The sequence below is a fragment of the Ceratotherium simum genome, chromosome 17 (genome assembly GCF_057802395.1).
Source record: "Ceratotherium simum simum isolate JZ-2026a chromosome 17, ASM5780239v1, whole genome shotgun sequence".
Taxonomy (NCBI): Eukaryota; Metazoa; Chordata; class Mammalia; order Perissodactyla; family Rhinocerotidae; genus Ceratotherium; species Ceratotherium simum.
The window spans coordinates 6,512,799-6,532,998 of record NC_141916.1 but is presented as its reverse complement, the minus strand read 5'-3'; the positions used below and the strand labels follow the sequence as shown (position 1 = coordinate 6,532,998).

General features: G+C 41.8%; 1 protein-coding gene across 2 annotated transcripts in view; it reads left to right on the top strand.

Annotated features, from left to right (window-relative positions):
• Positions 1–1,660: 1,660 nt before the first annotated feature.
• SRGAP1 (SLIT-ROBO Rho GTPase activating protein 1) overlaps positions 1,661–20,200 on the top strand; it is a 232,084-nt gene continuing 213,544 nt past the window's right edge. For both annotated transcript variants that reach the window (XM_014786697.2, XM_004429363.3), the window contains exon 1: positions 1,661–2,005. In XM_014786697.2, the coding sequence (XP_014642183.1) occupies positions 1,939–2,005 (67 nt within the window). In that variant the 5' untranslated portion in view covers positions 1,661–1,938. The remainder of the gene's footprint in view (positions 2,006–20,200) is intronic.

Here is a 20,200-nt window from a genome sequence, read left to right as displayed (position 1 = left end):
GACAACTTTATTCGCATTTGCCCTGGAGTATGACGCTCCTTTTTTCTCCTGGACTGCAACCCTTTCTCTCTCTGAGGTGGCAAACTACTTACTATCCATCCCTAAACACAATTCAAATAGCACTTCCCTGGAAAGCCTTACTCCCCAAACCTCTTACACGGGCCATTTTCCCTTGCTTAGGGCTCCCAAAGCGGGGAGTATTTCTCTATCTTACAGTGTAATTGTACTGCCTGTAATTATTTATTTATACAACAATAGACCATGAGATCCTCTAGGGCAGGCGCCTCATCTCCGAATCCCTAGCTCTTAGCTTGGTGTTTGGCCCGCAGTAAGAACTTGAAAGTTTATCACTGAATACATGAATGAACGATCAAAGTCTAAAAGTCCCTACTCTCCTTAGATCTTGCAGGGAAAACATTTTTATACTGGACATGACTTTGGACACATCACTTTGATAAATTAGGCCCATAATATTTGAGGAGGGATTTGAAAAGAGCCAGGAAATGTCCCAAGAGGTAAATGTGTCCGTCAAAAAGCTAGCGACTTCCTAAGTGTGACCTGTTCGCACACCATGCCCTTCCCACCATCCTAGCTCCCCGAGCTACTTCTTGGATGGAGAGAATATTGTGTTCAAGATGGTATTTTTCTCCCCTTCGATGGAAGAGGTTTGCCCTCCTTTGATCTTTAACAGCCAAGTCGTTCACAATTCAGCCTCTGATTTTCCTACTGGAGTCCAACATCTTGGACTCACATCCCTTTCCATCATGGAGACATCCAACTTTGGATGTCTCCAATGGATAAGGAAAAGAGCCCCTCCAGAACTCCCACCCTCGCCCAACGACAGTCCCCCAGGTCGGGAAGGCGTTGTTCGGTCGCGGCGCTGGGCAGCGGATGGAGGCGCGCGGGGCGTCACCCAGGGCGCGGGGCTGGGCGCGCGGGGCGGGGCCGCGGTGGGCCACAGGAGGCCTCCATCTCCCGGAGCAGGGCGGGAGAGGGGTGGAGAAGGGCCCGGGCGACAGCGCCTTCCCCTCCCGCGAGCCCCGCCCCGCCTGGCCGAGCCCCGCGTGCCGGCCCGCCCGCAGCGCGCTCGCTGGGCGCCGGGAGCCTGCGCCGAGGGCGCGCCGGGAACTTTGCGGCCGCGCGGGGCGCGGCTCCTCCGGGTGCGTGTGCGAATGTGCACGTCGCCGGCGGCCTGCGGGGGGCAGCAGTGGACAGGGGGACGAGGAGACAGAGGGAGCCTGGGTGCACCGTGGCCAAGGAGGCGAGGCCCCTGGCGGCGCCGGCTCCGGAGACCTCAACTCCGCCGGGCTGCGCCCAGGACGCGATCGACCGGCGCAGCAGCCTCCCTCGCTCCCCTTCGCACCGCGATTCCTGTCGCCTGCCCGGGGGCCGCAGTAGCCTTAGCCCGCAGGAGACCGGTGGCCGCGGCAGCAGCATCCCCAGCCCGGGCGGGACCCCTGAGTGCCGGAGCCGGCGGCCGGAGCAGGAAGGGAGGGTCGCGGCGCCCGCCCTCCACGGCGGGCCCTGCCCCCGAGCGCCCGGTGCGGGTTCCTAACAATGGTGCGGAGCGCCGGCGCGAGCCCCGCGCCCGCCCAGCGGCCGTAGAGGAAGTGGCCGGGCTCTGGGTGGGGTGGGCAGGGAGACGCCCCCGGCCCTCGCTCGCTGGAGTTTGCCTGCGCGCTGGGCCTCTCCGGCCCCGAGCCCCGGGCTCCACCGATCACCGACGGCAGCTCGATCCGGAGAGTATGGTGCCAGCGCCCGGGTTAATCTAGCCCTCGGCTCGCTCCTGTTTTCCTCCTCTCCCTCGTCTCCCTCCTGTGGGTGCTGCCTCCGGGTTCCCGGCGTGTGGGAGTACAACTCTCTGCCTCTCCAAGGAGACTGGTTTGTGACCACCCAACAGAACTTGCCCATTGAAAGCAAACCCGGAACAGCTGGATAATGTCCACTCCGAGCAGATTCAAAAAGGACAAAGAGATCATAGCCGAGTATGAAAGTCAAGTCAAAGGTAAGGATGGGAGCGGCCGCCTCGCTCCTTTTGTGTGCCTTCTCGTCATTGTGTTCGAGGAGTTGCATTTCTAACTTGGTGTCTGCGTTGGAGGAACGTGGTGAGGGACAGCTAGAGCGCCTGGCTGAGCCTCCCGGGGCTTCAGACACGCCGAGCTCAGTCCCATTCCTAGTCCCGTCCAGCCCACGGGGAGCTGGAACCCGGGTGGCTCTCTCCGGCTGCCAGCGCGCACCTCCAACAGGGAGAGAACTGGCTTTAACTTAACCACATTCAGCTGGACAACTTGGGAGGCAGGCAGCAGCAGTGGCCCTGCCCAGTTATCATCCTCCTCCTTATTATTATTTTTAAATGATACCGTTGTCACAATATTATCTTTTTTAAGGAGTCATTTTTCTGAAGTCTGGACACCAACTGGTCTAGAGCTTCATTGAGTGCAGTCAATTTTGGACATTCACACTGTTCACCGTTAATTTATTAGGGCGAGTCCTCTTTTTATAAGACAGCTCTCTAAGAGCCTGACAGTTAAACCAAGCAGGGACTAGTGGAATCCGACTCCTCCTTTATAAAAGGCCAGAATTCAGTGCCATCTTCCACGCTCACACGGCAATATTGCTTTATCATTTGCTGGAAGCCACTTGCCTGTAAAATGAAGGTTTGAATATTTAAGTAGTAGTTTCAATCCATTTACATTGTCAAGTAATGAAGGAACCTAATTAAGGTTGATGAAGCATTTTTACTCAATGTGCCTTGTGGTTTAAAAAATATATTTTCTCTCCAGTACCAGTATTTGGTGTTGCCGTTGAAGTATTTAATAAACATATGGGTTTGTTGTTTTTTTCTCCTCTTTCGTGGTCTCCCACTGGTAGCTTTCCCTAGTGAGACAATGGATGGAGTGTTGAGATCGCTGCTGTTCTCTGGAATATTCAATGCAAAGTTCACAAACATTGCTGTGTAGACACCTGTGTTTGTACAGATACAATCTTATGAAAGGGCCACTGGGAAAGGCATTCCTGTACTTGCCTCGGGGAAGGCAGGAGCTGCCTGGGTCTTCTTTTGTGTGGTTAAGTTGTGAAAATGCCTGGAGTCCTGTGACAGGGCCTGGTGGGGGAACCCTCTGTCACCTGAGTGTGAATCTGGACCAACTCATCATGGCCACTGACAAACACCATGTGCAAGACCAGGGGCTGATGTGTCCTTTAGGCTGACTCCTATAATGAAGCTAAGCTAAACATTGTTCAGGAAACAGATTTTTTATCTGCTTGTAATTAAAATAATTTATACTTATAAAAACTGGTTACATTGACATGGAAGTTAATATTAGCAGAGAAGTCATTATTTCCTTAGAGACAGGTAAACTTGCTAATGAGCGTAACCTTTCTTTTCTTAATGAGTCCAACACAGTGTAAAGCCTTTCATTCTTAGGTAGAAGAACTCTTGTTCATCATGACTGTTGCTCCGTGCAGTTTTTCCACATGGCTCTTTGTGGCAGGTCTTCAAGGGGTGGCAGTCCGGCTTTCCTGCTGCCTGGAGCACTGACTGGGAGAATGCACTTCCAAGGATTGGTTAGTTACATTTCTGGTCTGAGGTCATTTGTCCATGATCAAGTCCTTATAGAAAAGATATTCTCATCATTAATTTCTTTCAGACTATGAATTCTATAGTTATATGGTTACTTATATGCCTGAGAGTATAGGCCCTCTACATGATTAACAGTCAATAAAATGGGATATGTTGCAATTTTTAAAATGTGTCTATCAAATCCAATCCAAGAAAACATCATGAATATGGTGAAGGTTATTTTTGGAACAAATTCCGTCCCATAAAGAGTGATCTGTCTATTCCCTTCAGCTCTCCTTGTTTACAGACACCCAAGAGTCCTCAGGCTGCTCTATGAGTCTTTACTACACCTGACCTGCCCTTCTCATCGGGGCCTGTGTCCACACTTTATCTGATTGTCCTGCTGTACTTACACATCCTGTGTCTAACCCAGATCATTATTTCCTTATGCAAATATGGGAATAGGGTAATACAGTGGAGTCGGATCATACAGACCTTTAATGGCACAAATTCACCTGTAGTTCTAGGCAAAATCAAGAAGAGAGTGGGAGCGAAATGACAGTTAAATGGTGCCTGAGGCCAGCTGTCCTCTGCAGTGAGAGTGGGTTCCTTAGGAAGGGTAGCATGACAGGCAGGATTCTGGTTTTCTAACTCTTTCATTTCTAAGTCCCTCTTGAAGGGTAAGCATCTTACTCTGGCAGAGTCCTACTCCACTGTGTAAGGATAGGTGGTTTTGGAACAACCAAGTCTTTTAGTTCTAGCCGGCTATTTCATCTGATGATAAACAAAAGAATTGTGGCCATTCTGTTGCTGGAGGAAACCGTGGCTGTGTTGGACTCATTAAGAGAAGATACAGGTCTGTTCCCAGTGAATAAAGCCACATGTATTGCACTCTCTGGGTGACTCAGGTGTATGAGTGATTTCAAGAGTCATTTCTGATTATGTGTGGTTTTTTAGCTTCCAACTTAGAACCCAATACTCTGGAGTATTGTCCTGTCTTATTCTCTCTCATTTCCCTAATATCCATTGCATTTACTTCAGAATTTCTGAGATAATGGTTTGATCTAAAGGAATGACTCCAGATGTGAGATTTTGCCACTATGGAAGCCTGCACATGTTTTGGGAACAGATTTCATGGAGCTGTTCTCAACTGTGAAAAGAACCATCCTAGGGGATAATTTTATGAGTAAGACCATAAATGTATCTACTTAGATGTATTATGTTGGGCAAGTCACTTAGCTTCCCTCTGGGCTTTGGTTTTCTTACCTAAAAGATACAGAGTTTGGTTTCTCTCTCCTAAGGGTCTTTGAGTCTAATCGGAGATGTCATGTCAGTTCATATTAATCATTTAGTAAAATTTTCAAACTTTTCACATTTTCTCGGCCGCCCTGTTTTGGGGGGGATCATCTTTGCTTTTTTCATAATTCACAAACACTATGTATCATTCAAGTTCTCAGGGAATTAAAATGCAATAGAGAATACAAAAAAATAAGAAAACCATGTTCAGAAAAGTATAGCACAGAATTGTAAGAGGAGGAGAATTGGGAATTATGCAAATAGTTAAAGAATAGATAGGTGTAAATTGAGGACAAAAGGCCCCCAAGCAATAATTTAAAAGGAATGTGTTAGCCAGGAGGAGAAAGATGGATGATTTCATGCATGTTGGTCAACTCCCCAAAGATTTAGAACACAGAGAAATTAATCTCTTGTTTGTGTAAACCCTTAAAAAGCAAGCTTGTCTGGAAAAGTGTATGAAATGCAAACCAGTCGACTATGCTATTTGTGAGCATCTCTGGCAAAAAGCTTAGCAGTGGGAAAGATCGAAACAAGTGGCTAACAGAAGGTTTGGGGATTATCTGTGGATTTTAGTGATCTATGTAATTTTTGAATTCGGCAGCAAAAATGTGGTGGAGCACATACAAAAAATATTGGTTCACATATGGGAGCTAAAAGAATCAAAAGGCACAGTTTGTGAGGTAGAACTCGTGGATGAGGGGTTGTGTTTGTTTTTAATAATGCGTTGTTAGTTGCTAAGAATTGACAGCTATTATTTGCAGTGTTTTCCTAGGGATAATCTCATCCTCATCTACATGCCATATGCACAGGAAGTGCCAAGAAAATCTGCTGTTCTTCGACCACTCTGCTGCCTGAACTACAAATAGTACATTTTGGTAGCAGATGGAACATGAGGAAATGCCAATTCAATTTGATATGACCCCATGTCATGCGATAGGTTTCAATAGGGAAATTAAAAGTGCTGCTTCACTAATACGGAACCTGTGTCTACATCTAATGTTCTTCCATCTACCCTGGAATAGAAAACGGCAACAATTTGGGCCGCCGCGTGGCTTAGCAGTTAAGTGCGCATGCTCCGCTGCTGGCGGCCCAGGTTCGGATGCTGGGTGCGCACCGACGCACCGCTTCTCCGGCCATGCTGAGGCCGCGTCCTACATACAGCAACCAGAAGGATGTGCAGCTATGACATACAACTATCTACTGGGGCTTTAGGGGGAAAATAAATAAATAAATAAAATCTTAAAAAAAAAAAAAAGAAAACAGCAACAATTTAAATTATGAATTAAAACTTTATAGCTGGGAGGAACTTTAAACATTTCCTGTCCGACACATTCATTTACATGATGCCAGGAGGCATAATGATGGACTTACGCAATTAACTATAACACACCTGGCACTAGACCCCAGGTCACCTGCTTTTCAGTATCGGGGTTTACTTTTAGATGCCTCACAAAGTAGAGGAGGAGGTAGAACACTTACCTACTTAGACTTTACATTCATAGAGGGAATCATAGTTGGACCTAAGAGAGAACAGCAACACTGGTCTGTTAACACGAGTTGTTAATTAAATTGATGAACTGTAACTGAGTTGTTTTTTTCACCAAGATCGTTTCAAGAAACCACGACGCCCCAGCAGTGGCTTCACATGGTGGCCTTAAGATCAAGGAAAAAAGTATGGTGAATGTGTGCAAGTGTAACTTGCTTGAAATTTTGGTCAAACTAATTGCAGCTACTGCAATAAGCCCTCTTATGTTGCCCAGAAACCCTGATTAGTTTCATGAACTTTAAAATATATTAAGGAATAGTTTTGGAGAAATTTTCGAGCAAAGCTCGAAGTGCTTTCTGTGTCCTTCTGAAATACAGTAAGTGTTGGAGTATGCTGCAGGATGGTACATCTCAGCTCTAACAATCTGGATTGGTTTGCTCACACTGTGCTGTGTTCACCAGTTTGTCCTCAACTCCGGATCTGGTTTGACAGTCCACTTTGTGGGTTCCTTTTCTTAATTCATCCAGGCTACCTATTTTCACTTCAATTCAGACAACCAAGAATTAAGATAAAGAAGAGGGAGTAAGCTGTATGTGTTATCACGCTTGTCTATTTTTGTTTTAGTTGTTTGAAGGTAGAAGTTGGGATTAGAGACAGTTATTTGAAGATATTTTTAGTTATTTGAAGCTGTTTTTATTTGTTGGTCCTGAGTTACTTTCTAGTTTATTGACAGCATATACATGCTCTCCTGTTGATGTCTCAGGATGAGAGGAGATAGAACACATTGTTTAAGAGCAGAAACTTTGGTGTTGGCCATCCGGCTCTGCATCCACACCTAATTACATGTGTGACCTCTAAGAGTCAACTTCTGCATCTGTAAAATGGGGATAATGATAGTACTTACCTCCTTGGCTTTGTGAGGCTTCAGCAAGGTGACCTGTGGAAAGCTTTTATCACAGGCTTGGCATATAATAAACAGTCAACAAAAATTAGTCCTTATTATCTGTTTAATTTTGGTTTTCTTTACATCTCAACTGCTTCTTGTTATGTTCTGACTTTGATAAGCTTTTTGAAATTCAAATACATAACCACCAATCTGCTACCTGAATAGGTCCCAAAGTGGGCAAATCTTGAATCATCCTGATAAACTGCTTTCTACTTTTAAGGGAGTGAGTTTCATGGTGGAATTAAAAAGGGAAATATGAGGCGAACCAGAGAGATTCCCAGCTCCTTATAAGATGGATTTTATTTTGTGTCATTATTTCTTATACAAGTACAAGTAACAGAGCCTAAAAGCACATTTCCTGGGCCTGGGCTGCCATGTGTTGGATTACAAGTTTTGTTTTCAGCTTTCTCTACCTTTGTTCAGTGATGCTGTATGAAAAATGAAAACCATAGTCTGGTCAATGGATTTTATTTACCTGGGGTGAAAAGGATTCTTATGCCATCAGATCAAGTCACTGACGTAATTTCATGGTCTTGAGAAAACTATTTTCTTTCAAAATCAGTATAGAAATGAAAAATTCACTTACAACTGCGAATTTGCTTCTGGTTCATGAGAAAGCACTCTGATTTTTTTCCAGCTTTATTGAGATATAATTGACATATGACAGAAAGCATTTGATATTAAAAATTATTGTCTATCATCTCCCACACTTCTAGTACAGGGCTTCATTAAACATTTATCGAATGAATAGAGTAATTGTTTTGGATTATCATTCCTTTAGAGTGTAAATGAACATAGTGATCATTTAAAAGTATCTAGGGTGTCCAATCAAGTATCAACAGAAAATTAAATTGAATTCAAATACTGTGTAACTTCTTTAGAAAGTCACAAAGCTGGAAATAATCTACATGTCCAACAGTACGGAATGGTTAACTAAATTCCACTGAGGAATGGTTAACTAACTTGTGTACATGGAATGTTATGTAGTCATTAACAGTGGTTTTTGAAGAACACTTGATGGTATGGAGAAATATTTTATAAAATTGGGAAAAACGGATGCCATAGTAATAATAATTAAAAATAGTCATAACAGCAGCCGACAGTTACTGAGACTCAGCGGCGTGCCAGTCACTGTCGTGGCTGCTCTGTGCGAGTGGACTCAGCCTTACGGGTACATAATTATGGCAGGAGGGAACTGCCAGTTATTTTTCCTGCTTGGTGTAGGTTGTACTTCCTGTATTTTTGAACCATGGTTTCCCTGCCCGTTGGTAAGTTTCCTGACTTAATGCAGGAATCTCACTTTGAGCTCCACAGTTTTTCAGGATGGGGGTGGGGCAAGGTAAATCCAAGCAAAACATTGTCTGTGGATTGAAACTCTGCTCATCAGATTTGTCCACGGAACAATTTCAGACTACTTGTTTGCTTCCGAATTGGGGATATACCGTGGTTTTTCCTTCATTTGAGTTCAGCTAACAGGTGGCTATGTCTGTGTGTGTGTGTGTGTGTGTGTGTGTGTTTGGGAGAGCAACCTCTCTGTTTTTTTTTTTTGGTGGTGAAATTTACATACAGATGGGTACAGAAAATGATTATTTACAATTTAAAAAATAAAAGTAAAATGAATACTGGGTTACTAGCCACCCAGGTGAAGAAGTAGAACATGACCAGTGTCTTCAAAACCCCTGTGCTGCGCCTTTCCCGACACGCCTCCCTTCATCCCGTTGCTTCTCAACAACAATTATGAATTTAGTGTTAATCATCCCCTTGTTTTCTTTAAAATTTTTTGACAGTTTTAGAGTTTTCTTTATAGTTTTGATGTATGTTGTATTCATGTGTCAAGAATACAGAGCCATTTGAACACTTACTGGATTTTTTAATGATATTGAGGAATTGATGTTAATGTTAAAAACTGAAATAATAGTATTTTGGCATGTATAACAAATCTTTATCTTTTAAATATACATGCTGAAGTATTTATGGGTGAAATTATGATGTCTAGGATTTGCTTCAAAATCATCTGGGGGAAGGAGTAAGTAGGTAGGAATACAGATAAAATAAGGTTAGCCATGAGTTGATAATCACTGGATACATGGGTTTATTATATTGTTCTCTTTACTTTTGTGTATGTTGAAAATTTTCCCTAATAAAAAATGTCTTATGACTTCCATTTTTCACTAGATATTATGATATTAAGGTTAATCCACATGAATGTGTATAGCTGTAGTCAGTTTATTTTCATTGGTGTATTTATTCCAGTGCATGAAAATACTACAAGCTATTTATTCATGACATTTGGGTTATTTGTAGTTTTTTGCTATCATGAATAATAATAATAATAATATATAAAACGCTATAGGTGTCTTCTGGTGTACATGAGTTGCTTGAGATATACCTGCTAGATCGTAGGGAATGCGCACGGTCAATGTTACTATGGAATGTCAACCTTTTCTCAAAGTGCTTGGTATATATACTCTGACCAGCAGTGGATGAGAGTTCCACATCCTGAAAAACACTTAATATGGACCAACATGTTAGTTAAGGTAAAGGATAAACTATTATAATAAAGAGAATTCTGAAAAAGAGTGACTTCAAGGGATTTCTTTTTCAGTAACTTTTGCTACATAGTCCCTTCTTTTTTTCCCTTTTGCTCCCCAAAGCCCCAGTAGATAGTTATATGTCGTAGTTGCACATCCTTCTAGTTGCTGTATGGGATGGGGCCTCAGCATGGCTGGACAAGCAGTGCGTGGGTGCGCGCCAGGGATCCGAACTGGGCCGCCAGTAGCGGAGTGCGCGCACTTAACCGCTAAGCCACGGGCTGGCCCCCATAGTCCCTTCTTTTAAAACGTGATCTACTAACTGTTTCTGTTTTGATCAAAGTTTCATATATACATGAGTCTCTCTCTGGACACTCTATTGTGTTTCATTGGTTAATTTATAGATTCTTGCACCAATACCATACTATCTTAATTACTACAGCTTTAAATAGGTCTTCATATCTGGTAGGCCAAATCTTTCTTCCTTATTCTCTTTCAGAATTATCTTGATGGGCCGGCCCCGTGGCTTAGCGGTTAAGTGCGTGCTCTCCGCTGCCGGCGGCCCGGGTTCGGATCCCGGGTGTGCACCGAGGCACCGCTCCTCCAGCCATGCTGAGGCCGCGTCCCACATACAGCAACTAGAAGGATGTGCAGCTATGACAGACAACCATGTACTGGGGCTTTGGGGGAAAAATAAATAAATAAAATCTTTAAAAAAAAAAAAAAAAAAAGAATTATCTTGATGATCTTGGTCCTTTCTCTTCCAAATACATTTTAGAATCAGTTTGCCTTCCATGGGAAACCCATTGGCATTTTGATTGAAAGTGCATGAAATCAGTTAGAATTGTCATCTATATGATATTAGTTCTTCCTACCTAGGAATATGAATATTTCTCCATTTATTTAGTTGTTTTTAAGTATCTTACTGTAAAGTTTTATATTGTCTATGTTTTTGGTAGATTTATTTCATGATATATTACAATTTTTGTTACTATTGGTCATGAGCTCTCTTGTAAAATTGTTTTCTAATTGTTTCTGGTGTACAGAAATGCAGTTTACTTTTGCATATTGGTCTTATATCCAACCATTTTGCTAGTCTATTATTATTTCTAATAATGTATTCAGACTTTTGCAAAAAAAATCTTATTTGCAAATAAAGAAAACTTTACTTCCTCCTTTGCAAATCTTATGGCTTTAATTTAGTTTTCTGGTATTTTTGCCCTGGGCAGAATTTTGAGTACAAAGTTAATAAAAATGGTGACATTGGCATTCTTTTCTTCTGGATTTAAAGGGAATGCCTTCAAGCCCCTCTTCCCTTGAAAGATGATGCTTGTTTTTGGTTTATTATAAATACTCTTTATCAGGTTAAGTAAAATCTCTTCTGTTCCTTGTTTACTTGAGGTTTTAATCATTAATAGGTGGTTGTTACTTTTTTTTCTTTTTGCATCTGTTGATATTATTTTTTTCTTCTTTAATCTGTTAATCTGATGCATAGTATTTATAGATTTCCTAATATTAAACCATCTTGGCATTCCGGAATTAAATCTATCTTCATCGTTGTGTGTGTGTGTTCGTATATATATGTATTGGATTCAGTTTGCCAATATTTAGTTTAGTTTTTTTCTCTCTAAATTCTTGAAAGAAGCAGGCCTGTGGTTTTCCTTTCTGAGAATGTCCTTGTCTGGGTTCATATCTGAGTTATACTAGCCTCACAGAATGCATTAGAGAGTATTACTTCTCTTTCTATGTTGTGAAAAAGTTTGAAATTTTGGAACATCCCTTTCCTTGAAAGTTCAGTGGAACTATTTATTGGAGTCTATTATAAAACTATTTATTTTCTTAGCGTGAAGAACTTTTTAACTGCTAATCAGCAGTTAACAATTTTCTTTATTAGTTATAGGATTATTTACTCTTTCTATTTCTTCTGGAGTCAGTTTTAATAAGATATGTTTTTCTAGAAATTTGTCCATTTTGTATAAGTTTCCAAATATATTGACATAAGGTTGATGATAGTGTACTCTTATTTTTAAAATATAGGCTGGGGCCGGCCCCGTGGCTTAGCGGTTAGGTGCGTGCGCTCCACCGCTGGCGGCCCAGGTTCGGATCCCGGGTGCGCACCGATGGACCGCTTCTCTGGCCACGCTGAGGCTGTGTCCCACGTATGGCAGCTAGAAGGATGTGCAGCTATGACATACAACTATCTACTGGGGCTTTGGGGAGAAGAAGGGAAAAAAAGGAGGAGGGTTGGCAACAGATGTTAGCTCAGGGCCCATCTTCCTCAGCAAAAAGAGGAGGATTGGCATGGATGTTAGCTCAGGGCTGATCTTCCTCACACAAAAGAATTGCTGCCTGCTCTCCTTTGTTACTCCCACCCAAAGGCCTTGTTGGCTCCCAAGTGAAGAGGCCCCTCCCTGTCCTGATTTCTCCTGGGAAAGCAGTTGTATCTCTTGCCTAGTTCTCTGGATTTACCTACGATTTCGCTTTTGTTGCTCTTGTTCCTCTGAGCGTTAGGACTTCTGCTGGAACCACTTAGCGTGTATCAGAATCACCTAGAAGGCCTGCTTCAGGGCCCCACCCTAAGCCCTGGAATTTGCATTTCTAACAAGTTCCCAGGTGAGCCTGAAGTTGTGGGTTGGAGACCACACTTTGGAAACCACTGCTGTAAAAATCAAAGCAATTTTGTAACTTCCTTAAGTTAGCCCATTTAGATGCTCATTTTCCTAAGATCTTTACCTTCTGACAATGGCTCTCAATTCCTGTAAATGGACATTAAATCATGGCAATTTAAAGGAAGATTGTGGAAAATGCATGCAGCCCTTGCTTCTTGCTTTGCTTCCCCCCATCTTCATAATTTGTTAGTTTCTCAAAATTGTAAAGAGGCTTTTCACATCACACCTGGGTAAATTGAAAACTAAAGTGGGAACATGATGAGTCCTTGAGGAATAAAGCTTCAATTTCTCTGCCAATCTGCATGTGCTTTTGAACTAAAGAGAAAGAACGCCAGGCAAGGTGCGCTTTTTAGCACGTCCTGTAGCACAGTTCCGTTTTCTGTCACTGCTGACTCAGGACAGTCAGGAGACTGCACACCTCACTGTGGAACAACTGAAGGGGACTTTGTTTTGTGGGTTATAGTTAATTCAAGTTAGTATACGGATGTGAGTTTCTCTGTGAATGGGAAACTTCATTAGGTTTCATGAGAGCTTTTATTTGATTTTTTTAAATCCTAGGTCCACTGACAATTCATGAAATTACTATTGCAGTAGTTAATGGGAATTACAATTTATGTGAGTGTTAGGATCAGAAGTCAAACAATAAGGAGAAAAATTAAACCAAGTTGATCTTGAAAATCCCCAAGTCACCACGTTACCAAGAGCTGCATCCACGAAAGCGCAGAAGCCAGAAATGACTCGTCTCTCTGCTTATAGGCTACGGGCTCACACTTCCACGTGGCCAAGAGCGAAAGGATGTTGGGGAAAATAAGATTCTTCTCTCCCTCCCTCAGTCCCTTCCAAGTAAATATGGACATGTAGTTAAAGTCCAATAAATTAAACTTATAATGCTTAGAGTGCTTATAATGTGACTCCATTATATTGTTAAGAAACATTTGGGGGCCGGCCTGGTGGCGTAGCAGTCAAGTGCGGCTGCCCAAGCGTTCGCAGGTTCGGATCCCTGGGGCGCACCGACGCACCACTTGTCAAGCCGTGCTGTGGCGGCGTCCCATATAAAGTAGAGGAAGATGGGCACGGATGTTAGCCCAGGGACGATCTTGTCGGCAAAAAAGAGGAGGATTGGCATCGGGTGTTAGCTCAGGGCTGATCTTCCTCATCAAAAAAAAAATAAAAAAGAAACATTTGATTTGGGGTCACTGGTTTAAATTCTTTTACAGTCATGCTGGAATTAAATATCATTCATTCGTTCATTCAACAAACAGCTACTGAATACCTCCTTTATCAAACCGTAGACTCCCCAAGGGTGGATGTTTTTTATCAAGGCACCTGCTTTGTCTTTTAGTAGTTGCTCAGGCAGTGTTCATTGAATTAATAACTAATGAAACACAGTCCGTGTCTTTGTATGGCTCATGTCCTAGCTTTAGAGATGGAAAAGTAAACAAAGATTGGCTATATAGTATGTCAGAGGTGTTTTAAATCTATGGGAACATTGTGCAGGAAGAAATTAGTTCTGCCTAGGAGAGCACAATACAGACTCATGGGACAGACATGTGAGCCAGCCTTGATGGATGAGTAGGAGTTCTCCAGGAAGGAAGGGCATTCCAGGTAAAGGAAAGTCTCCTCCACTGACTGTATTTTTCCTTTTTAGGAATCATTAGCTTCATGTCTTAAATGCTTTCAGCAGAGTAACAAGATAAGAATAGAAAGGTAATGCTGATAATAGCTAATAGCTAGTGGGCGTATGTTATGTGCCTGGCAGTGTAACTGCACTTTGCACGCATTATTTTGAATCTCACAAGAAACACAAGAGGTAGACACTGCTAATTCCATTTTCCAGATTAGAAAATTGAGGAAAGTTTCTTTTACCAGAGATGACATAGTTAGCGAGATGGCGGCCGTGATGTTTTATGTTCTTATATGGCAGTCAAGCAGTTTAGACTTTGTGGATAGTGGGGAACTGCTGAGGGTGATATGATCAGATTCAAGGGAGGAAAACCCTGAGTGGAGGGAGGCCAGTTTAAAAGTCTTCTTGTACTCTACAGTGGCATATTGAAGGCCTCAGTTGTGTGCTTTGTCTTTGGGGGTGGAAACGTTGAGAGATATGAAGGAGATAGGAGAGGGGGAATCCAGGACGTGATGAGCCGTGGGAGAGAGAAGTGAAGGATCAGGTTTACAAAGGGAGGAACAGGATACACAGTGATGTGCTGAAAGAAAATGTCATGTATTTTTTGTCTCCTTTTAAACCTTGTGTTTTTTATGCATATAATATCCAAAATATATTGGCACAGTAGTACATGTACCTAATTTATAAATATAGAAATGGAAGCACATTGAGATTATGCTCATTTTTTCTTTATGGGGTGTACCATCAAAAAAGTTTGGGGCAACTGATCCAGATGTGTCCAAGAGATGTTTCACCATCCAGAGGTGAGTAAGCCACTGGGGCAGGAAGGACTGGACAGGTGAGGGGAAAAGATGACTATGTGTACTTTTACTTCGAGCATTTTAAGTTCTTTCTCTTTTTTCGAGCCATTTGTCTTTTGTGTTTCAGAATAATCCCCAATAATCTGGATCAAGGTGCTAAAGGGGGAAAGTTATTCCTTTTTTATAGGAAAGATTCCGTTGTCAGCTGTTGATGGCATTGGAGAATGTTAGAAGAGGAGTAGACGTTGAGGTCCTCTAATCCGGCTTCTTCCCACCCATCCGGAATCTCAGACCAGCGGTCACTGGGCTTTGGCTTGACCTCTTTGAGAGGCAGGCCGCTCCATCCTTCACAAGGAAGTTGGGCCGGATGTAAGGGGTAGAATTCTTCCTTCTGCAAGGGGCGGTTTGCTTCCCCATCTGCAGCTTCTACACCTTGCTCCTTTTCCTTCCCTTAAAATAGTCACAGAGTGACACCGGACAGAGGGCTTGACGGTTTACCGAGCACACACACGTGCACAGTCACCCTTGATGCCCACAGCGCTTCTGTGGAGAGGGCAGGTGTGTGTTCTGATTAGAGCAATGAGGCCGTTGAGATTATGGATAGGCCCGAGGAAGGGCATCCTAGTTCTTTTCTCCATAGACATTTGTCGTGCCTGATGTGCATGTTCTGTGTAGGAGCCCGTGAAGTACTAGGAGCCCTCCGACCTGCGTTTCAGTCCTGCTTCCACCACTTTCTAGTAACAAGACCTCGGGTGGGTTATGTTGCCCTTCTGAGCCTCAGTTTCCTTGCCTATAAAATAGGGCAAATGCTCTCCGTCTCAGAGCACTGTTGGGAAGATTAAATTAAATAACTCTTGTAGAGCTGTTATGAGAGCTTGGCTTAGAGTTAGGTGTGCAACAAATGTGAATTTACTTCCCTTTCCTATCTGTTTCAAGCAAGGTTTTTAAAATGTATATACAGCATAATGTTTATCTTTGTTAAATTTTATATTAGGGATTTAGTTCCAGTATATCAGCTAATGGAGCTTACTCTGTTTCTGTTTTTTTCTTCAGCTTTCTTGAGACAAATTGACATATAACATTGTGTACATTTAAGGTGTACAATTTGACAATATGATATACGTATATATTGTGGAGTGATTACCACAATCACGTTAGTTAACGCATCCATCACCTCACATAGTTACAATTTTTTTGTGAGTGGTGAAAACATTTAACATTACTCTCTGAGCAACTTTCAAGTATATAATACAGTATTGTTAACTATAGTCACCCTGCTAAACATTAGATCCCCGGAACTTATTCATCTTATAAATGTAAGCTTTTACCCTTTGACAAATATCTCTCCTCTTCTCCATCCCCCAGCTCCTGATAACCACCATTCTATTCTTTATTTCTATGAGTTTGACTTTTTTTTTTTAGATTCTACATGTAAGTGAGATCATACAATATTTGTCTTTCTCTGACTTATTTCATTTAGCTTAATGCCCTCAGAGTCCATCTATGTTGTTGCAAATGGCAGAATTTTCTTCTTTTTTATGGCTGAATAATATTCCAGCGTATGTATGTATGCATGTGTGTGTGTGTGTGTATATATATATATGTCATATTTTCTCTATCCATTTGTCCATCAATGGAACTTAGGTTGTTTCTGTGTGTTGGTTATTGTGAATAACGCCACAGTGAACATGGGGGCACAGATACCTCTTCGAGATAGTGATTTCATTTCCTTTGGGTAAATACCCAGAAGTGGAATTAATGGATCATGTGGTAGTTCTATTATTAATTTTTGAGGAACTAATGGAAGTTACTTTGCAACTTAATCCTGTCATTTGTCTTTTTAGTTATCTCATAATAATCATTAATGTTATCTTGATTTTTAAAAATAAGTCTGTTTTATTATTTCAGAAGTCATGAAAAGATGTGTTATCTGAAAGAAATTTATGCTATTTCCATTTTGAGAAAAAAGTTAAACCTGCATTGACTCTTTTAAAAACATTTAATTTTATATGACATCAAAAGGTTGACCTGAATGCATTGTAGCCATATGGTACTAAATGGGAAGGAATGAGGCTAGGTTTTCTTTTTAATTTGGAATTTTTCCTTCAGGGAATCATGTGATAAATGCATATATATGTCTTTGGAATTAAGTATTTGAAGAGGAAGGATCAGTTAGTTCCATTGGACTTTCTTTATCCCTTCATTCTATTCATGTTCTGTCTGAAGGGAAAAAATATGATTTTTATTTTCATTCTGAGAAATCTGCCACTTTCAGGGGCTTTAAATCTTGACAGATGTGAAAGCCCTTTGACAGCTGCTAGCTTTTTACAGTGTAAGTGTATATTTTTAGCCGCCAAACTGTGGGCTTTCTGGCGACTGGGATCCAGGAAGAATTTTTCACTGTGTGACTGGCGCAAAGCATGGTGCCTGGCACTTACAGAGACTTCATAGCTCTCTCCTGAGCAAATGAAATGTTACTTACTGCTGTATCTGTTGAAATTTAGTGAATGCATATTTGTTAATACATCTTGGGAGTTTACTGCTGTATCTTTTAGTTCAGAAATATACACTTCAGATAAAATATATAAATTCAGAAAAAGAAATGATTTTTTTTCACAAATATATGGAATTATACTGAGTGCCTTTCTCCGTATGGAGACAGTGGAAATGTTGAAAATACCTTGTTATCGATGTTAATTGTTCTTTGGACCGCCCTAGACTTTTTCCTCTGGAGAAATGCATATTCTCAGTAGTTCCCTAACACTGTGGTGACCGGCCCTGACTGAACTTGCTCAGTCCAGGGTACGTATGAGATGTCTCATGTCCAGAATTCCAGTTCTGCGGTCTACTTTTGGCCAACAATGAACAGTTCTGTGTTTCTTTCTTTCTTTTTTTTTTTCCAAAGCTCTTTTTGTGTCTCCTCTTCAAATTTAGTCCCATAGCATATTTCTGCAAAGAGGACCTCTTTCCCCATCTCTTGTTTTTAATTTTTTCCCCAGTAAGTTCAGCTGTGCAGGGAGTCTCTTATTTGTTGTATCCATTTTCTAGCAACTTCCTGGGCTCTTGAGGGATGTTGAGCAGAGAAGAATTCAAGGCCAGACACGGTGGGTGAGGGTAGCTCTGGTTATGATTTTGACTTTTTTCCAGAAGTTGTAATGAATCATTTGGGAATGGTGCATTATGCATTCTGTGTATTCTCTCCCTGGTGTAGTTGCTTGTATATCTAATTTTTATTATGGTCAGTTCTCTGTGGTAAATGCTTCACTCTTCATTTTGTTTCATTTTAGTCACTATTTCTTTTTTTATTTTGTGAGGAAGATCAGCCCTGAGCTAACATCCATGCTAATCCTCCTCTTTTTGCTGAGGAAGACTGGCTCTGAGCTAACATCTATTGCCAATCCTCCTCCTTCCCCCCCCACCACAAAGCCCCAGTGATAGTTGTATGTCATAGTTGTATGTCCTTCTAGCTGCTGTATGTGGGACGCGGCCTCAGCATGGCCAGAGAAACGGTGTGTCGGTGCGCGCCTGGGATCCAAACCCAGGCCGCCAGTAGTGGAGCGCGCGCACTTAACCGCTAAGCCACGGGGCCGGCCCTAGTCACTATTTCTAAATCAGTTTATTCTGTATCCTCAATCCCAGGTCTTTCCTTTTTTCCTGCCATTTTGGCATTTAGATGCCTCAACATGAATTTGATCTGAGAAAAAAATCTTGACTTGTCTTGACTTCTGGCAGGAAGTATTTACATTAGGGAACTCCGGTTTAACTGACTTTTCCTTAAGTTCTAGAGAAATATGTCTAATGTTTGTTACTTGAGGTTTTCTAAGTATTAATGCTATTTAATGTTATTAAATTGTCTTCTTTAAAAAAATCTGTTACATATCACCATAGCTGAGGAACGTTTGCTGCTTGGGTTGACCACACACAAGGAGACGTGATTTTACTATTCAGTTGGAAAATGTATTTTTTTTTAGGATAATATTTGATGCAGTTAAGGATGTGGCGTGATAATTCCTCACTAGGGAGCATGAGTTGATAGACTTTTTCTGGAGTGAAATTGGATCCTGTAATCTCACTTTTAGAAGTCGATCCAAAGGAAATAATCAGAGATGAGGATTTATGCATAAGAGTGCTCATCATAGTTTTCTTAAAAAAAATAAATGAAGTTAATAAGCCACATAAATATCCAAGTGTCAAGAAGTAGTCAAATCAGTTATGGCATGCACAAGAGCTGGAATATTATGGAACCACTAAAATTATGACTCCAAAAAGTATTTAAAGACAAGAGAAACTATTCAAGACATACCATTAAGGGAGGAAAAAATCTACAATGAATAAAATATGATATACATCAGAATATGACAATTGTTATTTCTGAGTAAATGGGATGGGCAACTTAAAAATCTTCTTTGTATGTTTCTGTATTTTCCAAATTTTCTATAACAAGTATGTATTACATTGATGATTAAATGAATGAGTACATGTATATCACTAGAATGATGCCTGGCCCCATGGTGAGCTCTCACATATGAGCTTTCACTGTTGCTATGATGTTTATGTTTATAATAAGAAAAAAAATTTTTTTTTTTTGGTGAGGAAGATTGGCCCTGAACTAACATCTGTTGCCAATCTTCCTCTTTTTTTTGCCTGAGGAAGATTGTTGCTGAGCTAACATCTGTGCCAATCTTGCTCCACTTTATATGTGGGATGCCGCCACAGCATGGCTTGATGAGCAGTGTGTAGGTCCGTGCCTGGTCCGAACCCACGAGCCCCGGGCCACCAGAGCAGAGCACGTGAACTTAACTACTATGCCACTAGGCCGGCCCCAAGAAAAATATTTTTTTTTTTTTTTAAAGATTTTATTTATTTATTTTCCCCCCAAAGCCCCAGTAGATAGTTGTATGTCACAGTTGCACATCCTTCTAGTTGCTGTATGTGGGACGCGGCCTCAGCATGGCCGGAGAAGAGGTGCGTCGGTGCGCGCCCGGGATCCGAACCCCAGGCCGCCAGCAGCGGAGTGCGCGCACTTAACCGCTAAGCCACGGGGCCGGCCCAGAAAAATATTTTTTAACCTCAGTCTAATTGTAATTAATTATTTGTGTAACCACTTGTTTAATATCTGTCTTCCCTGTACTGTGCTCCATTATCTGTCTTATAAACCCTGCCTCCAGCACATAGCATGGTACCTGGCATATAGTACGTCTTCAATAAATAATTGTTTGGATCCTCAAAGATCAGAGTTTTATGTTTTCTCTTATTTCAGTTTCCTAGCAGGAAGGTCACCAGGGA